General features: G+C 53.8%; 10 protein-coding genes and 1 non-coding gene across 11 annotated transcripts; 5 read left to right on the top strand and 6 right to left on the bottom strand.

Annotated features, from left to right (window-relative positions):
• Window positions 1-312: 312 nt before the first annotated feature.
• Window positions 313-400, top strand: ATEG_10546. Its single transcript has one exon. It is a non-coding gene; the product is annotated as a tRNA-Phe (tRNA).
• A 582-nt stretch (window positions 401-982) lies between these two features.
• On the bottom strand, window positions 983-3672 carry ATEG_03880 (putative C6 finger domain protein; the record flags this gene model as incomplete). The annotated part of the gene is made up of 3 exons (XM_001213058.1): window positions 983-1839; window positions 1893-2250; window positions 2623-3672. The coding sequence occupies 3 exons, from the start codon at window positions 3670-3672 to the stop codon at window positions 983-985; spliced, it is 2265 nt and encodes a 754-aa protein (XP_001213058.1).
• Window positions 3673-5291: 1619 nt separating this feature from the next.
• On the bottom strand, window positions 5292-5846 carry ATEG_03879 (putative formin binding protein; the record flags this gene model as incomplete). The annotated part of the gene is made up of 1 exon (XM_001213057.1): window positions 5292-5846. The coding sequence occupies one exon, from the start codon at window positions 5844-5846 to the stop codon at window positions 5292-5294; it is 555 nt and encodes a 184-aa protein (XP_001213057.1).
• A 739-nt stretch (window positions 5847-6585) lies between these two features.
• ATEG_03878 (putative tubulin-specific chaperone) lies at window positions 6586-8200 on the bottom strand (the record flags this gene model as incomplete). Its single annotated transcript, XM_001213056.1, has 3 exons — window positions 6586-7662; window positions 7716-7806; window positions 7860-8200. The coding sequence occupies 3 exons, from the start codon at window positions 8198-8200 to the stop codon at window positions 6586-6588; spliced, it is 1509 nt and encodes a 502-aa protein (XP_001213056.1).
• Window positions 8201-8749: 549 nt separating this feature from the next.
• Window positions 8750-9541, top strand: ATEG_03877 (spliceosome assembly protein PRP11; the record flags this gene model as incomplete). The annotated part of the gene is made up of 2 exons (XM_001213055.1): window positions 8750-8761; window positions 8837-9541. The coding sequence occupies 2 exons, from the start codon at window positions 8750-8752 to the stop codon at window positions 9539-9541; spliced, it is 717 nt and encodes a 238-aa protein (XP_001213055.1).
• A 589-nt stretch (window positions 9542-10130) lies between these two features.
• ATEG_03876 (serine/threonine protein kinase CBK1) lies at window positions 10131-12197 on the bottom strand (the record flags this gene model as incomplete). The annotated part of the gene is made up of 4 exons (XM_001213054.1): window positions 10131-10443; window positions 10496-10972; window positions 11028-11531; window positions 11596-12197. The coding sequence occupies 4 exons, from the start codon at window positions 12195-12197 to the stop codon at window positions 10131-10133; spliced, it is 1896 nt and encodes a 631-aa protein (XP_001213054.1).
• A 594-nt stretch (window positions 12198-12791) lies between these two features.
• ATEG_03875 (PP2C family serine/threonine-protein phosphatase) lies at window positions 12792-14231 on the bottom strand (the record flags this gene model as incomplete). The annotated part of the gene is made up of 1 exon (XM_001213053.1): window positions 12792-14231. The coding sequence occupies one exon, from the start codon at window positions 14229-14231 to the stop codon at window positions 12792-12794; it is 1440 nt and encodes a 479-aa protein (XP_001213053.1).
• A 526-nt stretch (window positions 14232-14757) lies between these two features.
• On the top strand, window positions 14758-16294 carry ATEG_03874 (Tim22-complex subunit TIM54; the record flags this gene model as incomplete). Its single annotated transcript, XM_001213052.1, has 2 exons — window positions 14758-14842; window positions 14898-16294. The coding sequence occupies 2 exons, from the start codon at window positions 14758-14760 to the stop codon at window positions 16292-16294; spliced, it is 1482 nt and encodes a 493-aa protein (XP_001213052.1).
• Window positions 16295-16861: 567 nt separating this feature from the next.
• ATEG_03873 (peptide alpha-N-acetyltransferase complex A subunit NAT1) lies at window positions 16862-19544 on the bottom strand (the record flags this gene model as incomplete). Its single annotated transcript, XM_001213051.1, has 3 exons — window positions 16862-17325; window positions 17381-19354; window positions 19463-19544. The coding sequence occupies 3 exons, from the start codon at window positions 19542-19544 to the stop codon at window positions 16862-16864; spliced, it is 2520 nt and encodes an 839-aa protein (XP_001213051.1).
• Window positions 19545-21670: 2126 nt separating this feature from the next.
• Window positions 21671-22819, top strand: ATEG_03872 (putative formamidopyrimidine-DNA glycosylase; the record flags this gene model as incomplete). Its single annotated transcript, XM_001213050.1, has 2 exons — window positions 21671-22263; window positions 22321-22819. The coding sequence occupies 2 exons, from the start codon at window positions 21671-21673 to the stop codon at window positions 22817-22819; spliced, it is 1092 nt and encodes a 363-aa protein (XP_001213050.1).
• A 579-nt stretch (window positions 22820-23398) lies between these two features.
• ATEG_03871 (aromatic alcohol reductase) lies at window positions 23399-24343 on the top strand (the record flags this gene model as incomplete). Its single annotated transcript, XM_001213049.1, has 1 exon — window positions 23399-24343. The coding sequence occupies one exon, from the start codon at window positions 23399-23401 to the stop codon at window positions 24341-24343; it is 945 nt and encodes a 314-aa protein (XP_001213049.1).
• Window positions 24344-24889: the final 546 nt, after the last annotated feature.

Genomic DNA, 24889 nt, shown 5'->3' with positions numbered 1-24889 from the left:
CGTGGGTCCCCCGCGATATATATCTAGAGTTCAACTCGAACGGACCATGTTAATATAAACTATACTCCATAGGCCTAACATATAGTAGCGACCAATCCTACATGTCAGTGAAGGATACCCAGGAAGACCCATTGCGATGCGTGACACAGATATATACTAAACACAGGAAGTTAATGGCCAAAGGCCCAGAAAGGCCGGCATTTAAAGCACCGCTAGAACAGAAACTAGGCCTGAGCCCTAAAGAGGCATATGGGTTGACTAAGAGTATTCTTTTCACTATGATGCTGTTTTCTGCCCACCTGAACATGCAATGGGGTGATGGTGCAGTTGGGAGCTCGTCTGACTGAAGTTCAACGAACAGATCATCAGAAGGTCACCGGTTCGATCCCGGTTCACCCCATTTCCTTTTTTGCTCCTTTGCCAACCGAAAGCCAGACATCTAGATGCCTATGTCAAATTTTTTTTTGTACCTGGACTCATTCCGCGTCTGTTAGTTTCCAAAGGACACATGGGCAGGTGGCACAGATTCGGCTGCAACAGCAACCCATCAGAGATAGGTACATATAATAGCATCAGTTTAAAGCTGTACATTTCATTATCTCCCCCTCGGCTTTCGACGCCATGCATACAATAAAGTATAGTATTGAGAGTATAAGATTGACCTATGAAGAACATAGCCAATGTGCTCAGTAGAAAGCAGCCAAACGCCACCGCGCTGCTATGCCCAGCTGCAGACAAGTGAGAATCAAACAACTCCAGTGCCATGACGTATCCCCGAAGCAACAAATAAGAGAAGACAAGTAGATATTTCCATAACAGCCGAACCCACGCGAGCAAAAGGGTAGATAAGAAAGTCTAGTCAAACATCGTCAGACAATAAAAAAGAAAATAGCCACTCGCCAATGTGCTTTTTTCATGCCGCCATTTGCAGAAACATCGCTCGGAAAATGCCGTGGAACCAACGAACCAACCCTAGTCTGGGCTACTCCCGTGAAACAATCCAGGATCGCACGACCATTCCGCATATGCGTTTGATCACCTGGGTGGTGCCCTTCCCACTGGCCTCTTGTTCTAAGAATTTCTGTGCCACATACAGCTTCGCGCCGGCGTCTTTCTCATTCGTGGTTATGGGCTGAGGGAAACTACGCGGGAAGTCTGCCCAACGTTGTCCAAGGTGGCGCGCAATGGCGATCGAGTAGATGACATCGCGATTTTCGAACGTATCCAATAGTGTTCGGCATCGAGCCAATGTGTCATCGATCTCCTTTGCGGAGCTGGCTTCATTGTCGTGGAGTGTGAGGAAATGACCGATGCAGCTCCAGAAATCAAGGGATCTCTGAGTCAATTGATCGGAGAGAGACGGTGGGTTTGCAGCAGGTTCCCGGGGCGGGAACTGCGCTAATGGGTTGGACTCCAGATGCTCGCCGGTGATCATGGCCTCGATAACGTCTAGTCGCTTCGAGGACGCCAGCAAGTCATATTCCGGATTTCCATTCGATACATTCATGACATGACGGCACAACGTCATGGAACTCCAGACCACGGACGCCTCGAAGCTCTCCAAGCGCGCCAAGACATTGGGATCGTTGAGATTTTGATCAAAGGCGTCAATCAGGGCAGAATACTCGGCCATAAGCTGAGCATTGGCCAACAGGTGGGTGAGAGCTTTCTCCGAGAACCAGCGCGTCTCGAAGAACTTGTCAATGGCGGGAGCATAAGTCGCAAGAAACACTGCTTTGATTTCTTCCAGACGATTGGGTGGGATAGCGGTAATCGGGTGAGGGGGCGGAGGAGGAATGCCCCGAAGCGCAAGAAGGTCACTGATCTGGACTTGTTTCACTGCATGCGGATATAAGCTGAGGAACGATGGAATCGCGTGGCAGAAACTATACCTTTAAAGCTCGTGGAATCCGCAGGTGCGGACGTAGTCGACGCAGGGTTTATGGTCGGTTGCAAAGCTTCAGCCGCGCTCTGAACACTGGCCATGTTCGACTGCTGATTCCCGTCCAGCGACGGGTCAATTGATGCGCCGTAATTATATTGGTCGGTCGACGTGCTAGGTGACTCCGACGGAGCGAAGGGCTGGGAGACCGCAGGAACGTAGCCCGGAGGCGCGGCGGGATAGGAGGAAGTGGTAGTAGGCGGAGGAGTAGCTGAGGGATCCTGGGGATTGACCACTAGTGAAAGATGGGGTTTGGGCGCAGGCTGTATCGCAGACGTGTCGATTGTTGTTAAAACCGGAATCGTAGCCTAAACATTCACGTTGCTCTGACACAGTTTCGACAGACAGGATGACCCTCGTCACACTAGAATGATCAGCGAAGAAAGAGCGAAACAAGGAAATAAAAGCCAAGGAGAAAGGGAGAAAGAAAAAAAAGGCAGAATGATAAAGTTCGGCAAAAGAAGAGGGTCTGTTGGGTGGAAAACAACAAGCGACACCGCGAATGGCGGGGTTTCTGCAGCGGCCGGCGGGCAGGTGGGCTGGACGCGCGCAAGCGAAGCGACTCGCCTCGACCATGCTTTCTCCGCCGTCCCTCGCCCGTGTTCCATAACAACCCCCATATTCACACAGAACTTGGGTTTTCTTTCTACTTCATATTAAAGGTGCCTGATAAAACGTACCTTAATTCTTCGTTTTCGGCAGGTCAAACACCCTGTCTTCGTTCGTCGTTTGACCTCTTTCTTATGCCTCCCGCCCGATAGCATCTTGTTGGGATCCCCGGGAAGCTGATACCGCATCTGCGCGTTGGTGTTCATGCCCATCTGTGATACATTGCTGGGATAGCCGGTCATATACTGGCTCACCGTGGACATCGCAGGCATGGGCGACCCAATAGGAGCTTGAGGAATATGTGACGTTTGACTCTGGGTGGGAGCACCCATGGGAGAGGATACGGCGTGATGACTCTGATACATATCCGAATTATGTTGCTGATATTGTTGATGCTGTGTTTGCGCCGGTGATTGGCCTTGCTGCGGCTGTTGTCCTGGCTGAGGCGCATACTGGTTTGGCGCGGGCGGGGACTGCTGCGGTGGTTGCTGCTGAGAGTAATTCTGCTGTTGATAGTTTGTGTGTTGCTGCGCCGGTGGGTTCTGTGGCTGTGACAGCTGTTGAGAAGGTTGCTGGTTGTGCGTCCCGTTCGACGTGGGTTGATGCGGACCATCAATAGTAGGAAGCCCCGAGGACTCGTGACCGCTGTTTGCAAGTTCTGCATCGAAAGAGCCAAAGTGGTCGTGATCATTCCCATTCGCGTCCGACAAAGTAAAATTCTGCGTCTCCGAGGCGTCCATCGCAGGAAGAGTGGTATCCAACGGTGGTAGAGAAGTATCGATCGGCGGAAGCGACGGTATCGACGGATCCATTGGTGGGAGAGAGGTATCTATGCTCGGGAGAGAAGAGTCCACCGCAGGCAGAGACTTATCGATGGGCGGAAGAGTCGTGTCGAAATTGTCGAGTGAGTGGCCATTTTCCGTCGGAGGCTGTTCGCTCAGTATAGGCTCATTCACCGGGGCCTCATTCACCCGGCCCTCAGTCGCCGGTGTATCGCTTGCAGGAACCTCACTGGGGGCGCCAGGATTTGTAGGCGCATCGGACGTAGGCGCATCGTGCGACTCAGTAGCCTGTTTCGGGGGCTCCCCAGCGGGATTTGTGGACTCTGTTGTGTCTGCCATCTCAATTGTATGATTTGTTCCCGATACTAACGTCACGGAGTCGAGGGCCCAAGAACGTCAGAGATGTTCGTTCCACGATCGCAAGGAGAAAAATTCATTAAGCGGCCGGGGTATGGTCTCGATGATAGAAGATATGATCCGAAAATTGCACTCGACAGTCGCGGAGCGCTTTTGACCTGTCGGTTAGGAGTTCAAGCGTTAGCGGCAGACTCGACCAGAGGATCTTCTGACTCAAGATGAAACGATCCAAAATGCACAGAAACACGGCGACATGGTTGTAGGGAAAGGCCGGAGGTGCGATCGGTGCTCCGAGTCCGAGTCGTGTACGGGCGGGAGAGAGCCTAGGATGGTCGGCGCATCATCACAGAGGTTGCAGACGCATCCCGCAGCCTCCTAACCCTGACCCCGGAGACTAGCGCCCATGTGGTGGTCACAGGGAAGCTGGACGCGAATTGCGATCCTCCAGATCCCACGGATGGGACGATCACCGCACGCAACCGCGACACCGCGCAACGCCCAGTGTTGACATTGATCAAGTGACAAACCGAACAGAAGCGAAGGATCCAAAAGCAAATATCCGACAAGCTCGACCAAGGTTCCGACAGATTGCGATAAAGGGCAACGAGAGGGGAAGGGTGTAGTCCGGAGAGGAAAGAAACAGATCGAGGACCAGCAAAGGAAGCGCCTGTTTACTTACCTTGCATACACTGGGCGAAACAAGCGGAAAGAAGCGAGCCGAGATTCTATACCACTAGAGTACTTAAACAGCAAGCAGAGAATCCCGGCATTTGGCGTGGGAGGACCGATGGGGGGGAGTTGGGGCGGAGGGTCGAGGGTGTTTCGATGCGCGCTGGAGGAGAACTTGGCGGAGGAGAACTTTTGGGGCCGCTGGCTGAAAGGGGAAAAAGATGGGAAAAAATTCATGGGGCAGTGGCAAGAATCTACCTAGGTACCCTTCCAGCTTCTACCCTCAGTATTATCAAAACATTACGCACTGATCTAGAGAGGCCTTCATAATATGTATTTTTAATTTATTCCACATCCCTAATTGTTCTGTATTCTTCCGTACGCTGTAAAAGAACATAAAGTGAGGGAACTTGCGATTAGCTAAGAGCTACTATGTTCCTAGCTAGACCTAATAGTAGTTCCGACTTAGCTTGCCATAGCCAGCTGTTCATGTCTACTATCTAGAGGGTATGTATTAAAAAGCGCATGGAGGGGAGTCGCATTCCCGTATGCCTCCCATTGATCAAAATAGGAGTCAAAAGGAGGCCAGATGCCTGTTCTCCTTCCATGAAGATATGGGCATACACTTCACCCAAATATAGATAGGTGGAATATCCGACATCTGTCATGGATGAATGGAGTTTTCCCTCAGAACGAAGGAGGACGGGTGTCCCATCGCAGCTGCCCGCGACGTCTTCCTTCCGACCCAAGCGTGGTCAAGAGCAAGTCATAGAGCATGCCAGGCGAACAGCCCGCTCAACTAACAACTGAGTGTGTGGGCAGGAGTCCTCGCGGAGACACCTCATGCCCTCTAGAGGACTCGCGTCCGTAGAATGGCGAACAGTCGATGATCTGGTGTAAAACTGCAGGAATAGCGGTATCGGAGCCACACGCTATTTCCTCATGACTTTGGGCTTTCGTTTCTTGAAGACAACACTAGGTCCGGCATCTTCAGGCTCTTCCTTTGTCGATGGCGCAGGTGCAGCGACATCGGCAGGCTCCTCCTTGGTGGGCAACGGCTTATCTGACTCTCCAGACGCCGTCTGCGTCTCACTCTTAACAGGGGTCTCTGTGGCCACCTTCCCGCTCTCTTCAGTCGGCGCATCTGCAGTCGAAGGGGACGGCTTCGTCTTCTTAATGTCTTTCGTAGACGCAAGTAAGACATCGAGATCCGTATCCTCCCGGCCACCAGGGTACACCTTCGTCCGCGATCCCCAAGCCTTACTCACGAACCTCTCCGCTTCACGCTTCGCCTCTTCCTCCTCCTCGTCGACCTCCACTTCATGTTTGCGCTTGCGCACTCCAAGAGACGACCCAGACGCACCGGCACCCTCCTCATCTGCCGGACGAATGACCCGCTCTGAAACCGTCTGCCACTCACCGGCCAGCGCTATATCCCTGCGGTACTCCTCCGGAATCGCAATGCCCATATCCGCCAGCTGCGCCATCTGCTTCTTCCGCTCTTCCAGGGACACCGGCCGTTCGGGAGGCGTGTTCACTGCTGGCGCTCGTTTCCATGATGCGGCCCCATCCTCTCGCGCCTTTCCACCCCCGCTGACTGTCTGTCTTAGTCGCTCGACCTCATCCTTGGCCTTTTGGGATTCTCGTTGCTGACGCTCGTTATCGCGGTGAATGTCGCGCAGAAATCGCTTGAGATTGCCTTGGTGTTTGGCGGTGGCTTCGTGTTGCGCCTTTTCGAAAGCTGTATCACGGATGAATACTTTGCATTGCTTGCACCAGTGTCGGGGCTGGGTCGGTTGTTAGTAGTGCAGGACTGGAGGGGCATTAGAGAGAGGACTCACTGCTGATTTCCAGTATTCGGCCATTTTCGCGTTGGTTCTCTCTGTCTTGCGGGATATGTGAGTGTAATGGTCGAGGTATTGCTTGGGGGTGGATGAAACTATTCCCCTTGTGGTAGTATCGGACTGTCTATGATTACGTAATAACATTTTGAATAGTATCAGTCGAACATCAACAATTCAAGTACTGCGTCCCAGCCAAATTCGACCAAGAAGATACTATAGAGGAGATGAAGTGAGACGGCAATCTACCTGGTTTGGGAATTGTGAAGTGAGGGTGAAATGCAAAAGGACATCTCTATCCATTGATTTGATGCTAGGTTGTACATGTCCTAAGATGAATTAGAAGTATATATTTGTCTGAACTCTCATTAGTACCTATGTTCAATCAACACGGCAGACTTTCCACTCTGACCCTCGCCTCAACTAGATCAGACTGGAACCAGAAACCTATATCCTTGGTCGTATCAATGAGTTCAACCTCTCGTCGCACGAATCCAGGATCAGAGTCCGCCGCCGCCAGTGCTTGTCCACCCTCATCTTCACTATCCCAGCCTTCATCCGCCTCCATGTTCTCCCGACTGACAGGGTCCAACTCATCAGTCTCCCAGATCAGCCGGAACGAAAGCGGCGTCAAACTGAAAACCCGAGCCACGATAGCCTTGACCTGATACACGTCGAACGATCGGGGAACCTCCACCACCTTCACAGTTTCCGCGCCATCCCCGTCGCAACGCATGCGAAAGACCATCTTGACCAGACGGGCAGCAACAGACCGCGGATTGACGGCCGTCCCTGACCCCATAGCAGTAGAAGCCCTACTGATCACCGGGGCTCCGTGGATCTCACAGAGAGCTTTGTAGCGCGGGTGCGCTGAGAGGATCTCGTGCTCCGCAGTCTCCGGGGAGGCGGATAGTTCTTTCCCTATGAGAGAGAGGTAGTAGAGTTCGCCGTTGGTGCGATCCTTCGGCGTGATTTTGCCGTAGTTGAGAACCTGCAGGGAGGCTAGTCGTGCCAAGGTTAACATGTATGCTTCGTCCACGGTCATGGGCTTTTCGGGCATCCCCGTCACGACTGACGGACCCACGGGCTGGTTGAAGAGCGGGTTGCCCGATATGCGGAGAGTTTCGAGGTTTGGTATCGCGTCTGAGAGTTCATTCACAAATACCCACGAATGGATGTTGTTGCGGGAGAGGTCAATGGACTTTAGGCTGGGAGAGAATCGGAGGGGTTTCTCTGCGGGCTCTGGTTCATAGACTTTGTCGATGATGTTTCCTCGTAGAGAGAGGTGTTTGAGGTTTGTTAGTGATGTCAATATTTCGACTGAAGACAGAGAGCAAATGGTATTATGTTCTAAGCTTAGTGTAGTGATCGTGTTCGCGATGGGGGTCGTAAGAGCTGAGAGTTGGTTCGCTGACGCGGACAGCGTGGTCAGCGACGGGAACTGGCCAGCTACAGATGATATCTGGGCATTGGTAAGTGGTGGATAAAGCACAAGCGTATGATCTCAATACTCACCTCGTCCCAAGACAGCAGAGTGTCATCTAAATGGAGCTCTGTGATGCCCTCAAATTTCAAGCTCTCTTCCACCGAACAAAATCGATTACCACTGGCAAAAGGTCAGCAATACTGTAGTTATGTAGACACGATGTCCATACGTACTTTAGCTTCAACTTTCTCAGACGCTTCAGCCTACTGCAGATACACGAAACTTCCTTCCAGCGGTTGATCAAGTTCCGGCTGAGGTCGAGCTCCATGATCTTGGGGCACGTCTGTTGAATCTCTTGGAGCGCAGCATCATACTGTTCAAGACTCGCCTCTTGGGCAAGAACGCCGGCCACGCGCAGCCCGTCAAGGAGCACGATCTTCAGTTCCTGGAGCTCGGCGAGCTGTTTCCGGATCTTGTCGAAGCCGACTTCTTCAACGACCTTGCCGCTGATTTGAATTGGCTTCTCCTGGGGATCCCCTAGAGCACCGTCACCAAGCCTCTGGCGAGCCAGCATCTCCTCGAACTCAGAGGCATACTTTTCCCGTAGGGCCTCCAGGAACCCCCGCGGACTGTCTGCGGGCCGGGAAGGACGCACAAACGACCCAGCAGTAGGTTGCTTGTTCTTGCCTGTAGTCTCCATCAGTAGGCGCACTTAGAAATGAAGAACGATGTCTTACAAGAAAAATAGGTCACTCCCTGGTGTTGTCCTGAATGCCTCCCCCTCGTCGGGTCGTCCCATTCGACGCCTAGCCACTCTCCCGTCGTGCCCTCAACTTTTCCCACGTAGCGGACAGTGCACAGGTCCCCATTGTATGACCTGCGCTGATTCACATATGCAGTGGTCTGCGCCATAGCTGGGATTCCAATCCGGCAACCCTAAGGTCTTGAAGGCGACGACATGTTGCGACGTTCCCTAATCCGGGTCTACAACAAAACCTCAGGTATCAATCCATAGCTTACATAATCCCGCGATACCGTCGAAAATCCCCAAGACCTGGAAGCTTATCATCACGGTGACAGTGTCCACACGCAGCACCCACGATCAGACACAGGAGTCCCCACGATGGATTTCCAGGTGAGTCGGCCCCTCAGCATTGCCCACAGCCTCCCACACGCTGTAACCTCCGAAGCGTGAGCTAACCCCCGACAGAACCGCGCAGGCTCCAAATTCGGTGGCGGCGGCGTCGCATCGCAGTCGGCGACGAACGCCGACCGGCGCGAGCGGCTTCGCAAGCTCGCGCTGGAGACAATCGATCTCGACAAGGACCCGTACTTCTTCAAGAACCATGTAGGCAGCTTCGAGTGCCGGCTGTGCCTGACGGTGCACCAGAACGACGGGTCGTACCTGGCGCACACGCAGGGCCGCAAGCACCAGACGAATCTGGCGCGGCGTGCGGCCCGCGAGCAGCGTGAGGGCAAGAACCAGGACCCGTCGACGCTGCCCGGCGCCATGGGCGTGCAGGTCAAGAAGCAGACGATTAAGATCGGACGGCCCGGCTACAAAATCACGAAGATTCGCGACCCCTTGACCCGCCAGCTTGGTCTGCTCTTCCAGCTACAGTACCAGGAGATCACGCCCGGCGTGCAGCCGCGCGTGCGTTTCATGTCGGCGTTCGAACAGAAAGTGGAGGATCCGCCGGATAAGAACTTCCAGTACCTCGTTGTTGCCGCGGAGCCGTATCAGACGTGTGGGTTCAAGTTGCAGGCGAGGGAGATCGACCGCCGGGAGGGCCGCTATTGGACGTGGTTCGATGAAGATAGCAAGGAGTTCTGGATTCAGATTATGTTCAAGACGGAGCGTGAAGAGAGATTCAGTGGTGTGCCTGGGTTGGCACCCATGGCGTCGAATGCTTAGGTTGGCTCCTGGGGGTTGCAAAAATCGATGGCATGTACTACTCACACTGATCGGGCTACAAGGCGTTTGAGGTTTATTTTCAGATTTATGTGGATAATATTGGTATCGCTGTTACTGTCATTGCCCACAAAGCTCTAGGACTACGACAACTGACGTTTCTAAACTGGCAAAGAAAGATCAAGCATTTAAGCAACGACACAAATGCGTCGATAATATTTGGTTGCTATGCATTGTACTATCGTCCTAGCTAAACAAACTAGCTTGTCCATCATAGCTGCATATGCGGTGTATCGTAGTCTGAACTTCCAATCAACAATGCACATGGATGCAGTTCTGCAATGCTAGACACAAGGGGTAAGTAGCAGAGGTCGTCTCGCGACATGCAGCAAAATGAATATGCTCAGGTCGTAATGAAATAAACAGAAGAAGACAGATGCGCTATATGCGTGACGAGCAAAAAATGAACAAGAGTACCGAGATTAAAGCGCCGATGAGTCTGAGGATAGCCCTCAACGCAAGCCTGCCTGGTCTAGGGCTTCCAGAGACAGTCATCTTGGGGCAATAATCTAGAGGTAATCGGGTCCAGTCTCTAGTTCCCCTGGAAGGCGTTGAAAGCTTTGTACGTGTACCCAATGAACGGTAGACTCATCTCAGCCTCTTGTTCGTCAGGCATGGCACGAGCCTGCGCACGGTGAATAGCGCTGGTGTCTTCCTGAGGAATCTCGTCGATGGGGAAGTAGGAGACGTCAATGTTGGAGCTGAGTCTGGGCTCAAAGGGAGCACGAATGCTGCGAAGCTGTTCCCAAACAACGCCACGGAAGAACGGATGGTTCTTGATCTGGGTCGCGCCGCCGAACTGACCGCCCTCGTTACCGATACGGTGTTCAGGGTCGCACAGGAAGCTGGAGGCCTCGTTAGTCTGGATCATCATATATGGATCTTCATGGACTGTACCTTCTGATCAGAGACTCCGAATCGCGAGACAAGGTGAGCTCCTCGGGGAAATAGAGGCATTCGCGCCAGTTGACGATCTTCCTGTAGGTATCGGTGGTATCTTCCGCGCAGAAGGGAGGCCAGCCCACAAGACATTCAAACATGATGGCACCGACCGACCACCAATCACAGAGGTAGGTATAACCCTGTCCATTGAAGATCTCAGGGGCAATGTAATCAGGAGTACCGACGGTCGAGTAGGCCATCGCACGGCGGGACTTTCTCCAGGTGTTGATCTGTCCACGGTTGGACACGGTCAGATTGATCGCATCGTTGAAGTATCCAGAGTTGCGGTTCTTGTCCTTGGACGTGGAGTTTTTCAGGAGGTTCTGATAATAGGAGTTGTCGTGGGTCTTCTTGCCACCAGTGGAAAGACCGAAGTCAGTCAGCTTGACGTGACCACCGCGATCCAGGAGAATGTTGTCAGGTTTGATATCACTATCACGGCAGTTAGTATATGACGGGACTCCCTCTGAGGCGGGTTTGGACTTACCGATGAAGGAAGCCAAGCTTGTGGACGGCTTCAATCGCCATGACAATTTCTGCCATATAGAAACGAGTAATGTCCTCCGAGAAAATTTCGTACTTGATCAGCATGGTCATCAAATCACCACCGGGAAGGAACTCCATTAGCAGGTAGAGATAAGCAGAGTCTTGGAATGAGGCATGCAGCTTGACGAGCCACGGGTTGTCCTTCGAATCGGCGAGAATATCACGCTCAGCACGGACGTGAGCCAGCTGGTCCTTCTTGAACATCTCGGTCTTGATCAAAGACTTCAGAGCGTAAATCTTGCCATCGGTCTTCCTCTGCACAAGCTTCACTTCACCGAAAGCACCCTTGCCGATCACCTTGATGGTCTGGAAATTCTGCGGGGTCTCCTTTGTCCGGAGGAACCGAAGGAAGTTGGATTCTTTCTTTGCAGCCACCTCGGCCTCCTGACGCTTCTTCTCCTTGGGGATAGCCGGTTCCCGGATCATCTTGTCAAGTTCGGCAGAGCTGAGATAGAGAATGTTGTCAGTATACACACCTCCAAGGTAATCACCGTGGAATGTCCACTTACCGCATATTGCGGTCACGGGCACGTTCGATGTTCTCATGGAAGAATACATTGACCAGCTCCTTCGCGGCCTTGCCACGCTTGTGAATGTTCTCGGAGAACCGCTCGGGGCAGCGCTGCAATTCTTCATTCTCGGCGGGAGTTCGCGGGCTGCGTGGCATGGGAGGGGCCAAATGACCAGGCTGGGGTTGACCGGGGGCAGGCGATCCAGCAGTACGGGGACGTTGAGCGGGAGAGCCCGAGCGACCGAAGAAACCAGTACGCGTAGAGTTCAAGTCCTGGTTGGAGAACTGCTGGATCAGGCCATTGGTGCCATCATTGTATGCCATGCGCGACTGATAGGAAGGCGGCGGGGACTGCAGGTTGGGCTGGCCATAGTGCTGCTGAGCGTAGGCGGCCTGGGGAGGATAGGGATTCGCCATGAAATAACCCTGACCATAGGCACCATTCTGAGCTTCCACGTAGTCCTGGGGACCCTGATTCTGGTAGATCGGCTGGGGAAACGCGGAGGGGGTGGTCGGGTATGCGCGATTGTTGGTGGCGGGACTGAAGGCACGGTCATTGTACCCGAAGTTCAGATGAAGGCGATTGTTGTTGGGATCCATGATGATCAGAGATCTTCGCAATACCGCCGAGGAGAAGACCAGTACGGAATGAGAAGAGAGGGAGGAGAGGGGGGGGGGAGAAAGGAGGGAAGAGAAAGCAGCGAGGTGAAACTCAAGGGGGTGGGGGGATACACGAGAGGCGGTCGGTTGCTCTTCAGGAGACGAAGAGGGGGAAGGGGAGAAGAAAATTAGCGGAGTAGTCGCACAGCAAAAATTGTACAACTCTCTGCCAATTCCAGAATGGATTGAGGAATGACCACGAGAGAGTCGGGAAGAGGGAAAAAGAGAGGAAGGGTGAGAGAATGAAGAAAGAGGAAGAAAAGAGAGGGCCCCTGGTACCTGATGTGTATTCGATGCGAGTCTGGATCGTGCTTGGTACGGCTTCCCGTTGGGACCTCTGGCGCAGAGGGGCTCCCCCTAACTAAACCACCCCTACCTTACTCCTTACTGTATTGTACATATGCGAACGGTCGATCATGCCGGGGTTGGACCTGCATGGTCTAGAAGACCCTTGGTCTATCATTCGGCTGTGGTTCGATTCTGTATCATGCATGCTTTCTAATTTTCTATGCTTGGTCCTTATTGTACATCTCATCATCCAAGCCCAGGGACGTTGAAGAATACCACCTGGACCGTGATGTCGTCCCTCACATTCCGCGAAAATGGTGCGCTAAAGGCAAGTCGTCCGGCGACCAACTCATGATGGTTCCCACCGAGAGAGTTTCGCACCAAGTGGACTGCGGCATTGTTATCCTGGACTGTCGTCCTCTCCTCGACAAACTTCCAATTGACCCCTTTCCAAAATTGACCAAAGTCGAACGGCTCGTACGTGGCCTCCAGGTGGTCTACTTTCTTCTCCTTTGTTTGGTCTTCCAGCCATTTCCCCACGAGCTCGATAGCTTGTTGACTGGAGACCGTATCCCACATGCCATCTGTAGCCATGACTAAGAACGACGGCGTGCAAGGGTCGATCTTCGTACTGGTCACAACCGGCTCCGCGGTCAGATATGGCGGCGTGCGAACATCGTACCGCGGCGTCAGGGGTGCTGGGCCATAAAATCTCCGCTTCACATCCTGTTGGAAGTCTAAAGACCACTTCCATCGACTGTCCCCAAAGGCTCGTGAGACCATCATTCCGAGGACTCGCCCGTCCTTCACGATGTTCTCTTCGCCTGGGTGCTCCTTGCAGAGGCGGGCGATCTCGTCCTCGTTGCTACCGGTCTGGTCTACTGACAACGAAACCGCTTCCCATGTGCCGTCGTGCTGTTGTTGCCCCAAAACTGCCCGGGAGTCGCCCGTACACGCAACATGCAAAGTGCTGGAGACAGGATCGTACAGAGACAGCAACGCGCAAGAACCAGCATACGCGGGAAGAAGTCTGGCCACCTTCTCTGGCAGCGAATCGTTGCTCTGAGACGTAGCCAACGCCGTCTTGATAATCGAGTTGTCGAGGCTCATAAACGCCTCCACGATCGCCTGCTGAACCAGGTCCTCTGGGACATATTCCGCGTTGGAAGGCGCCTTGATCTGGCGCAGGGTGCGTAGCACATATGGAAGCAGCTGTTTCTCTAGCAATGCAGCTGTTTGCCAGCCTGCATGTCCGTCGAAAACCGCCCAGGCCATCCATGGGGTTCTCTCGTCCCATAGGGGAGCGATTTTGCCGTGGGTGAATCGGTCCTCGCAGGGGCTATTGGAAGCCAGTTGAGCGCCGTCGTATCGGTTGACGCCTGCAACATTTCTGACGGAGAAAGAGTATGATCCCTGCGAGATGGTCTGTGTCACTGAGTCTTTCGAGGGACAGGTCTCCACAACCAAATGCTCCGTTGGGGGCTTTTCGAGACGAGGGACATCGTCATCGCCAGTGGTCATAAACCACCAGAGCCCCTGCGTAGTGAGTAGGCTGGCGATGGCAATGTGCCTCACGCGATTAGACGACGGGCGTTTCGTAGAGTAGGACTGTCTTGCTTGCATCCGTAGTGTTGGCGCAGTAGCTACTCGGCCCAGACGCGTTCGAGCCGCGCCCAATGCCAACATTGTCTCAGAGAAAGGTTTTAGGACGTGGAAACAGACTACTGTACAAGTGGATGGCTTTTCCGAGATGATATGAGAGGATTGAGACTGAACTGAAGGGGGAAGGAGCAGTACCCCTTCGGTAAACAAGATCCGGACTGTAGACAGACTATGCGTGATCCAATTTACATTGTGCCTGACATGTTTATCTGGCCGAAGAAATGTGCGCGCGTTAGAAGACTGTAACCTGAATCAATAGTCTAGTTCCAGAGACATTGGATCCAGATCAGATCACCCCCGTGACCGAGGTACATCCGGCCCCATAACATTCCCGCAGCAACTCCAAGTACCCTGGCGGCATCGGGGCTGGGGACCGGCACGGAGAAACCTCCAGCTCCGCCATCCCGAACTTTTTGCTATCGAGACTCTCGACGTTATCGCTGATCAAGAACCACGAGAGGGGATCCTTCTCTCGAACTTACCCAATTAGTCGTTTAGAATTGTTTCACGCACTCCAGCGCATACAAGCCTCTTTCAATCTCACCACTCTATGGCGGAATCTTCCAATTCCGCCGGGCCAGCTGCCCAGGCCAAAACCACCACAAAGCCTCCAAACCCAGTATGGCGAATGATGGGTATGTTCCCTATATCTCCCTGAAGAAGAATTGAAGCCTCTAACGTACCATTCAGGCATGCCGAACTTCCGCCTGAGACTCCCCTCCCGCAATTGGATGATCTTCCTCACCATCACCGGCTCCTTCACCGCAGCCCTGATCTACGACCGCCGAGAGAAGCGACACGCGCAGCAAAAATGGTGCGATCTCGTCGCCCATCTCTCCAGAGACACCCTCCCTGTCGAGCAGACCCGCCGCAAGGTTACCGTCTACCTCGCCGCCCCCCCCGGTGACGGTCTTCGTGTCGCCCGCGACCACTTCAAGGAATACGTGAAGCCGATCCTCGTCGCCGCCGCTCTCGACTACCAGGTCATCGAGGGCCGGAGACAGGGCGAGATCCGCGCCGCCCTGGCCGAGCGTACCCGCAAGCTGCGCCGCAAGGCCGGCGAACCCTCTAGCGTAGTCGACGAGTCCACTTCCACCGAGGACGTTATCGCCGACGCCCGCTCCCGCATCGGCGTCACCGAGGAGCCCGGCCCCAAGGGCGATCTGGTCATCGGCCGCCACACCTGGAAGGAATACATCCGCGGTCTCCACGAGGGCTGGCTCGGCCCGCTCGACCCCCCGCTGCCGCCCGTGCCCGTCGAAGCCACCCCTGCCCCCGAGACGGACAGCAGCACCACCGGCTCGACCGACGATGCCCCCGCCCCCGAACACACACCGGAGAAGACCGACACCCCGGAGGAAAAGAAAGACGAGAAGCCCGCCAAACCCACCGGCCCGACGCCCGCATATCTCGCCCCCGCCGAGTATGCCTCGCGTGAATTGCCGCCGTCGCTCCCGCCGTCGCTCGACGGCTCCGTGCCCGTGCCCTTCCCGCATATCCTGGGTTTCCTGAACACTCCCATCCGGCTCTACCGGTACCTCAACCAGCGCGCTCTCGCCGAGCGCGTGGGCCGCGAAGTCGCCGGCATTGTGCTCGCGGCGCAAGCCCGCCCGTACACAGACGGCTCGTCGACGGCGGGCTCGGAGCTCACCTTCGGAGATGGAGGTCTTGATGCGACCCCCGCCGCTGTCTCGGCCGACGGTCTGTCGTCTGGGAACTTCGAGCAGCAAAGCGTGCTCGAGGAGGAGGAGCGCGAGTGGCACAAGTCCGTGCTCGAGGAGGAGGAGCGCGAGTGGCACAAGTCCGTGCACAAGAAGGATGAGGCGAACCCGGACAAGGAGCGGGAGTGGGTGGACGAAGTCGTGATGGATCCGCGCATTGCGTCCCGCATGCAGCGCTACGTGCTCTCTTACGACGATGAGGAGCGCTCGCGGCGCATCGCCCAGGGCAGCGAGTACATCCTTGGCGAGGAACGCCCGGCGCCCGTGCCGTTCTGGAAGCGCATGTGGATCAAGTATGGCTACGGTGAGGACGAGGAGACCCTCAAGCGCAAGCCGATCATTGGAAATATCGACGAAGACATCTAGAGGAGGGACCGAGGGACCATCTGCATGAATGATTTATCTATAGACATGGACTGGCATGGGGCGTTGCCAATGCTCTTTTGTACCAACAGCTTGTTTTCCTGTATATTAGCTACATAGGGGTTCTATATATACCAGAGCAAATGCACGACACTTTCCACTTCTCAACGGTTCAACGGACGTGCCAATCGGTATTGTAAATATCTTGATAGTGTAAAAGAAAGCCCCCAGTGACGCCCGTTGGTAAATCCAAGTCGCTAGACATATATGAATATAATAGTATCCAAGTTTACGCTATCCAAATCAGTCTTTCGCAATACTAATGATACAAATAGATTCATTTTGAATTTCTCGTCAGGCGGTATGGTAGTATAGAAAGTCTTACTGTCTCCATAAATTCTTCGTTTCCCAGTGCGGAGTCTGCATTTCATCCCACTCAGACGAGCGGATACCGAGTTCTCACTGACTGGTAAGATCAATGAATCTGGCCAAGGCACCGACGGGAGATTCTTCTCTTCGGCCGCACAGGGACCTGCTAATGACAGTGTTCACATCAATACTCGGCAACGCTCAGTTCAGGTTGAAGACTGTCGACTCGGGCCACTTGCTACTGGCCTTTTGAGCGTATGCGGACTTGGCGGCCTGGTCGCTTCCCCACTGGCTCAGGAGCTCCAGACCGGCAAGGGCCGTCTCCATAGAGATTTCGCTGGAGTCAAGGGTTGCGATGAGGTCCTTCTCGCACTGTGGCTTGGACTCCGGGTTCAGGATCTGCCGGCACGTCAGACCAGCCTGCGTGTGCGCAACACTGCTCTTGTGCGTGGAGAGGAAGGACTCGTTCCACTCATCAAGCTTCTGAGCCTTCGGGAGAAGAGTTTCAAACTCAGCATTGACGACCTCGGCCACCTGGGGAGGAAGGGGTTCCGAGAGGCTGTCGAGGGCCTTGCGGAAGCGAAGTAGCTGAACATGGAGGGTCGGGTGGGAAGCGTCGATGGCGTGGGCGGCCGAGAGACACTTAAGCGCAAGCGCATGCTTGTCTGGAGACTACGTTAGTGCATTTTCACACATGTCGGATAGGGAGATTGAACATACTTCTTTTAAGGTAGACCTCGAATCCAAGACATTGGGCTTCGATGTTCTGCGGGCTGAACTCGAGGAGAGGAGTGAGGAATTTTGTCGCCTCCTTCAGAGGCTCCTGCGTCTGGACAAGCTTGGTGCCCAGCGGGTCAGGATCTTCCTTCTTCACCTCACCATCGGCACCCTTGGCCGTAGCGCTGGCGGCCTTTCTTGCCTCCCGCTTCTCGGCTTCGAGCTTTTCCAGCCGTTGCTGCTCCTTCTTAGCCTTCTTGAGGGCCTTCTTTCGCTCAGCCTCGTCGGCAATGTCACTTGCACCGTTGGTGGACAGGGGGCCATGGGCCAAGTCGGGCTGATCGTTGAGAAGAAGGTATGCCCTGATGGCCGACAGCGCCATTCTAGCGTAGAATGGATGCTCGCGCAGACGATCCTCCCAACGGACCATGTCGACATATGCGCGGATCATGCCCTTACGGAGCGAGAAGCTGTGGAAGTCGAACTGGTCCTCCTGCCAAGTGTCGAAAATGTTGTAGACTGCGTGGAAACGCTTGAGCGCGAGGCCCAGCTTCTTCTGGCGCAGGTAGGACTCGCCATCTTCGGTCAGGTACCAGACACACTGCATCTCGTGGAGATCGCCCAACGCGCCACCCACGGTCTCATTTCGGGTGAACTTGCTCATGTTATCGAGAGCCTTGTCATTCTCATCGTTGCGGAGCTGGTACTTGGCGGCCTTGGAGTTGATGTACCGGTCCTTCACGTCCAGATTGCGCGCCTCCTCCATGGCCTCGGCCGCTTTTTGGAGATTGCCGTAGTGCTTCCATATTCTCGCCTTGGTCATCTGGTATTCCACAGCCTTGGGAGACAGCTTGATGGCCTTGTCGACGTTTTCCATAGCCTTGGCCAGGTCGCGGCTGAGGTGGTAGTTGTAGTGTTGGGCGAGGAAATAGTGGGAGGATGCGAGGAACTCGTTGTTATCGCCGTTGGCCTGGCCTTCGGCAGAACCGTTCTCAGTGGGGACCTTTCCGGAAACATAGCCTTCCACGAGATCTTGCACAGTGTCCCGTTTGCTCGTGTTCGTGTACAGGGATTTGATGTTCGCGAAGAGGGAGGGAACGCCCTTCTTCAGCATGCGCTGCAGGTAAGCGTCGGCTGCCTGCTTGAAGTCCTCCCCTTCCAGGAAGTCCAACGGAATCCGACGAGGGGCGTCTCCTCGTGGACACTTCTCCACCCACGAATCATACACGGCCTTCAGGGCCTTGTGGTCGTTCTCCGGAATACCCTTGGCCTTGATCAGAGCGTCGTAGTAAATCGAGTTCTCCGGGTTCCGGTCCAAGAGGGCCGTGTAGGCGGCCTCCGCCTCCGCGAGCTTTCCCAACCGCAGCGAATAGTCCGCTTTCATCTCCATCACTGCCAGCACGTCCGTGCATCTGTGTCCGACCTTCTCGAGGTGTTCCAGGGCCTTGTCCAGCTTTCCAGCCTCCGCCATGATCATATTCTTATATAATACAGCCTCGGAGTGCTCCATGTCCGAAATTGGCGGCGGCGATTTCAGGGTCTCTTCGTACGTCGTCAACACCTTCTCGGCTTCCTCCAGATCTCCCGATAGATGGTGTGCGATCGCGAGGGCGGTCCAGTTCTGTCGGAATCCGGGACGAGCCTGCAGCATGGCGGTGCGGCTCTGGATGTATCCCTGGTAGTCGCGCATCTGCATCTGGAGCAGCGCCAGATCCCGCTGGATGGCGGGAGAATCTGGCTCAATGCGCAGAGCGAACCGATAGGCCTTGATCGCCTCCTCGTAGTTCTTCTCAGCGCGGTACAGCAGGCCGTAGACGTGCCAACAGATATGCGACCTCATGTCGTTCTTCAGGGCTTCCTTGGCCAGCACGAATGCCTCCTCCTGTTGACCTTGTTGGCTGATGATCAGGGCCTTCATAGCCAGGGTGTCGCCATGTTTCGGGTTCTTCTTGAGGATCTGATCGGCAATCTTGACACCTGTTGGGGGTCGCGGGAAAAACAACGAGGTTAGCCGTCTTCGAGTCCGGGCCGTGTTACTTGTTACTCGGATCGGGGGAGGGGACAGATTTTCAGATCAGAACGCACCCTTCTTGTGTTGCTTGTTCTCATAATGGCGAACCACCTGGCGAAACAGGGAGGCGTCTTTGGAGCTCAATTGTTGCGGCATGGTGGGAGTGTCGTGCCAGGCTGGCGGCTGGTGCAGGTCGGAGAACTTGGCAAGTGACGACTTGTGCGGTCGACGAAGCTGGAAGTGCGCGGGGGGAAAGACGGAGCGATTAGACTAGTAGTCAGCGATAAGCTAGGGCCACCACCACCACCCACGACGGCTTTTGGTTCACCGGATCAGGTGCAACACACTCATATCTTGAGATTCTTGACAATTGGTGTTTTAGGAATCTTCAGTCTCGAGCCATCTGCCTCGAATTCCCTCGACCGGCCATGGTGTTCGGCACCAGACGAAATAATTATCCGAAACGAAAAATACGACGTTTGCGTGCATCGGCGTCCCTGGAAGCCCTAGATGCGACTTATGTCAATTGTACCACGCTGCACACCATTCTTGCTACCCTATTGAGCGCGAAGAACCGGAATCCCTCCAGAATGGGTTCAATCCCTCTGATCTATAGTGTTCTTTGTGCAACACCGAGAAGTCAGATCGGATCGGAGATCGTAACGCCATTGCGATGCAACTATTATACATGAATTATGTACACTCTGCTGTACCCCTGTTTCTAAGTCCATATCCAGATGGTCGCAAAAACGGGTAGTGCCAGGGGAACACTCCCTCTTGTTCCCACATGCGTAACGCAGTCGTAGCCTGCTGATCCATCAGCCGGCCGACATACTCGAAAGTCTCGAGTCATTCCGTCTACCGCTGCTGTCGTTCACGCCAACTGTTCAGGGCCTCCTCCCAGTTCTCGGAGGACCCTCCACATCGCTCTGTGACCAGACCCCACGTTCTAGCCCGGATGATCTCTTCCACACTGCGCTGGTTCCGGATCAAGTTCGCCAACGATTCGGTTCGTGCCTCACGGGGAAAGAATCGCGCTGAATACGGGTCTAATCGTTCATCGACCACGCGCTCACGGTCCCGGGCGGACTCGGTCTGCCGCAGAATAAGATCCGGGTCGTCCGGGTCGGGACTGGTCGCCACGCCGGCGCAATAATTGAGAACGTCGGAGCGAGTCTGCCAGGAGGGGAACAGCACTTTATCCTTGAAGGACTGACAGGCGGCGGGGTCTATGGATTTCCCGGCTTTGGAATCTATCTGGCGGATGGCCGTCGAGGAAGGGTCGAATCCTTCGCGCGAGGGCGTGAATAACGCATTGAGATTTTGAGTGATCGAGTCGTCGATCGTCGACCTTGAAATTCGGAGGAAATCTAGTAATACACAAATACAGATGGATGAGCCCCGCCGCTTGCCGCACGGACCGAAGATAAACTAAATTCCAGGACCTTGCCTACCTCGGAGGACTTTCTCGTTGAAACAGAACTGCGGACTCAGTTCGGGGGTCGCCGTCGACGTTGCGCGCGACATTTTCCAGCCTGGGGCCTGTCCACCTGACTGGGATGTAGTTGACCAGAACCACGCCAGATTGTAGATGTTAAAATGGAGATGAAGGAGCTAAGTATTCAGTGACAGAATATAGGCGAGAGTTCTCGTAGCTGGGGTTCTGGAGCTTCCGTCAGACGCTCTTGAGAGGCGAGTTGATCATCGTCATCAGCGGAAATGCTACGGAGATGGAGAGACGCGCTAAACCTGCTCGGGAAGCCTTAGTAAGACCTGCGAGCCCTATGGAGTAAATCACTTGGAAGTAAAGCTTTTTGTGACCTGGTTCTTTTTCTTTTCTCCACTAGTACTCGGAGGCGATGATGGTAGGGAGCTATGTAAGAAGCAATTCTAACGAAGGAGCGGTAGCTTTGGCTGTTTGGATACAATATCCAAGGGAATCGTAGGTATCTGCGAATGATGCAAGTGTTAGCAGTGATACCTAACAACGAACATTTGCACGTGTGGTTGACAACTGTATAAGCTTCTTGGCGATAATGTGATATATTTAGTTACTCTATAGAGCTTAGAGGGTTATGGAGAATTACTCGTTCAAGTGTGTAGGTTGTTGTATACACTGCCTAAAATGGTTAATGAATCACGGGACTTCGTGACCCGTGACGCGTTGCCCAGATCGCGTTCAACATCGAGTCAACTTATCAGAACACTTTCCTTCCATCTCGTGTATACCACCCATTCTTCATTCAATTCTACAGTCACAGCATCGCTAGTCTCATATCATCATGCCTGAGCTGGCGGAGGTCTTCCGCATTGTCCATTTCATCCGCCAGCACCTGGTTGGAAAGACCCTGACCAAGGTCTCCGCTCAAGAAGACCCCATCATCTATGGAAAGGTTGGGACCAGTGCGGCCGAGTTCCAGAAAGCGATGGAGGGCAAAAAGGTCGTTGGGGCCGGACAACAGGGCAAATATTTTTGGATCGCCATGTCGTCACCCCCCCATCCCGTCATGCATTTCGGCATGGCGGGCTGGCTGAAGATTCGCGACGCGGATACCTATTACTACCGTACAGACAAACCTGAAGATAAGGAGTGGCCGCCTAAATACTGGAAGTTTTTGCTCGAGACCGATGGGGAGCCCAAGACCGAAGCGGCCTTTGTTGACTTTCGCCGACTGGGCAGGATCCGACTCGTGGACTGCCCTGCGGACGACATTCGCAACCATACCCCGCTGAAAGAGAACGGCCCAGACCCGGTGGTCGATAAAGACATTGTGACAGAGACATGGCTGGCCAACAAGTTGAGGAGCAAGAAAGTTCCTATCAAGGCTCTCCTCTTAGACCAGGCTAATATCAGTGGCATTGGTAATTGGATGGGGTATGGCTTTTCACTTCTGTCGTTACAGATTCCAAGCCTCTTGCTAATCGTGACCAGAGACGAGATTCTTTACCATGCAAAGATACACCCCGAACAGTACAGCAATACACTGAATGACGATCAGATCAAGGAGCTAAATTCTGCTATTCATTACGTGTGTTCAACTTCGGTAGACTTGCTGGCAGATTCAGAAAAGTTCCCCGAACATTGGTTGTTCAAGCATAGGTGGAGCAAGGGAAAGAAGAATGTCGCATCTGCTCTCCCAAATGGAGACAAAATCACCTTCATCACGGTCGGGGGTCGGACCAGTGCTGTTGTTCCGAATGTGCAGAAGAAGACCGGTCCTGTTGCAAAGGATGTCAATGGCAATGATACGAATGGAACCGACAGTGGTACGAAGCGCAAGCGAGCTCCAGCACCAAAAGAAGAAAGCGATGAAGAGACGAAACCGAAGAAAGCCACAGGAAAGCCACAAGCAAAACCGGCTACGACACCAGTCAAAGAAGAGCATGACGAAGGAAAGGGTCGGCGACGATCCATGCGGAATAAGAAATAGGCAATTTTCCTCTTCAATATCCCAATGAAGCCCTACTGGGGGATCTTTCTGTGTTCATACTGTGTTTCGGTTTCTGGTTATGGTGTTGATTTTGTTTTATAAGATGGCTCAATATCTAAGATCCATTTGCATATGGCGAGGAACATTCGTGTGATCCATTCACCTATGAGGCCCAAACATTAGGATCATCGTGCCCCGTTGGACAACCCGAGAACTGTTTGACTTGCTTCGCGGATCTATAAACTTGATCTCTGACACAACTGTTCAACCTGATGTGTTGACACAGTAGAGTCATTGGAGAATGGTCAAGATATGCGCCCAGGCCAATTGTTCATTTCCATTTGACTGACAGGAGTGTCTTCATGGATTTCCCGAATATTCTGTGACATACTCCAAGGTTCCATCCCCGCTGCATGCTTATGTCAAATGAAACAGCATCAAGAGATCGCCGGATAGATGATTTGTCATGTCATTCGCCGATTCGCTCGTATTCTTGACGCCTCGTATAAAACAAACCTTACGATATAGAATGACTCAACTCTTCTCTCTCCTTGCAACTCCCCATCCCATACCGTCAAGATGAAAGTAGCAGTCGCAGGAGGAACCGGCACCATCGGAGCATCGATTGTCTCGGCCCTTGCGTCGAGAAACCACACTCCCATTATCCTGTCCCGCAAGAACGACCAACACAGCGATGGAACAACCTCAACATCCCCCGCAGGTGTATTAATTCGCTACGTGGACTATGCCTCCAAAGACTCCCTTGTTCGCGCTCTCCAAGGCGTCTCGGCTGCAATCAGCGCCTTGCTGATTCCGGGTCCCGAGTTCGTCCCGTATCAAATCAATCTCCTTCATGCCGCTGAAGAGGCCGGATGTGCGCGTTTCGCGCCATCGGAGTTCGCCCTGTCTCTCGCAGCGCACCATGAGGTAGACTTGGACCACGCCAAGATCGTCGTATGGGACGAGGTCAAGGCGGCTATGGCGAGAAAGACGATCGACGCCGCCTTATTCCCGTGTGGAATGTTTATGAACTATCTGGGCATCGGCGCTCCACGCGCGTCGGAAGCGTTGGCTGGGTTCAGCGAGGGCCCGCTCATGTTCCATTTGAACGATCCGCAAGGCCCGTGGGTGGAAGTGCCGGTCCAGCAGGACGGTTCTTTCCCGACTCTCACTATGACGGATATCCGCGATGTTGGTCGGTTTGTGGTTGCTGCGTTGGAGATGGAGGAGCCGTGGGGTGGCAGAGAGTTGGGAATGGCAGGAGACGTCATTGGACTTGGAGAGGTGATCGAGCTGTGCGAGCGGTACGTGGGAAAGAAGATTGAAATCAGAACATTCACACAAGCTCAGTTGGATGAGCGGCTGCGTGGATTCGACCCCAGTGACATTCTTGCCAGACTCGACTGTCAGTATACTATGCTTTGTGGCCGTGGCGGCTCTGTGGTCAAGCCAGTGTTGAACGCATTGTGCCCGCATGTTCATCCGACCAGCGTGAAGGATTTCCTGGAAAAGTACTGGGCTTGATTGCAGACTATGAAGTAGTCAGTTGTTTTGATATCAGATGATCTGTAGTTCTGATACACCCTGTGCATAAACCAACTATGCAAAAAAAGTCTGCACAGCGTATGTCGATCACTTCTCGCCTAACTGGACCGGGAGATCCATCTACTCCAGAATAACTACTCTCTATCGATCAGGGTCCAATCGTCATCTCGGGGAATCAAACCCAAAATCCTCTTCGATAGTCTATCGTTACTCCATGTCCTCGATGTCCTCTGTCGAGAAGAAGCGCCTTCGAGACCGACGGGCGCAGCAAGCCCTCCGCGACAAGAAGTTGCGCCACGTAGCCAGACTGGAGCAGCAGGTGGCGTATTGCGAACAATACCACAGCGGTCACAAAGTAGACGAGCTCCTGCGAGAAGTTCAAGCGCTTCGGGCAGAGAACGCAGTCCTTCGCAGTCGCCAGGAACGACTCAAATGCCTCGTGCGATCCTGGGACATAGACGCAACAGACACCAACTGGAACGACGCAACAGCAGATCAAGAATACGCAACGAACCTACACACTCA

The sequence above is a fragment of the Aspergillus terreus genome, genomic scaffold, assembly GCF_000149615.1.
Source record: "Aspergillus terreus NIH2624 scaffold_5 genomic scaffold, whole genome shotgun sequence".
Lineage (NCBI taxonomy): Eukaryota > Fungi > Ascomycota > Eurotiomycetes > Eurotiales > Aspergillaceae > Aspergillus > Aspergillus terreus.
Note: the sequence above shows the minus strand (reverse complement) of the source record. Positions and strands in the feature narration are given on the sequence as shown.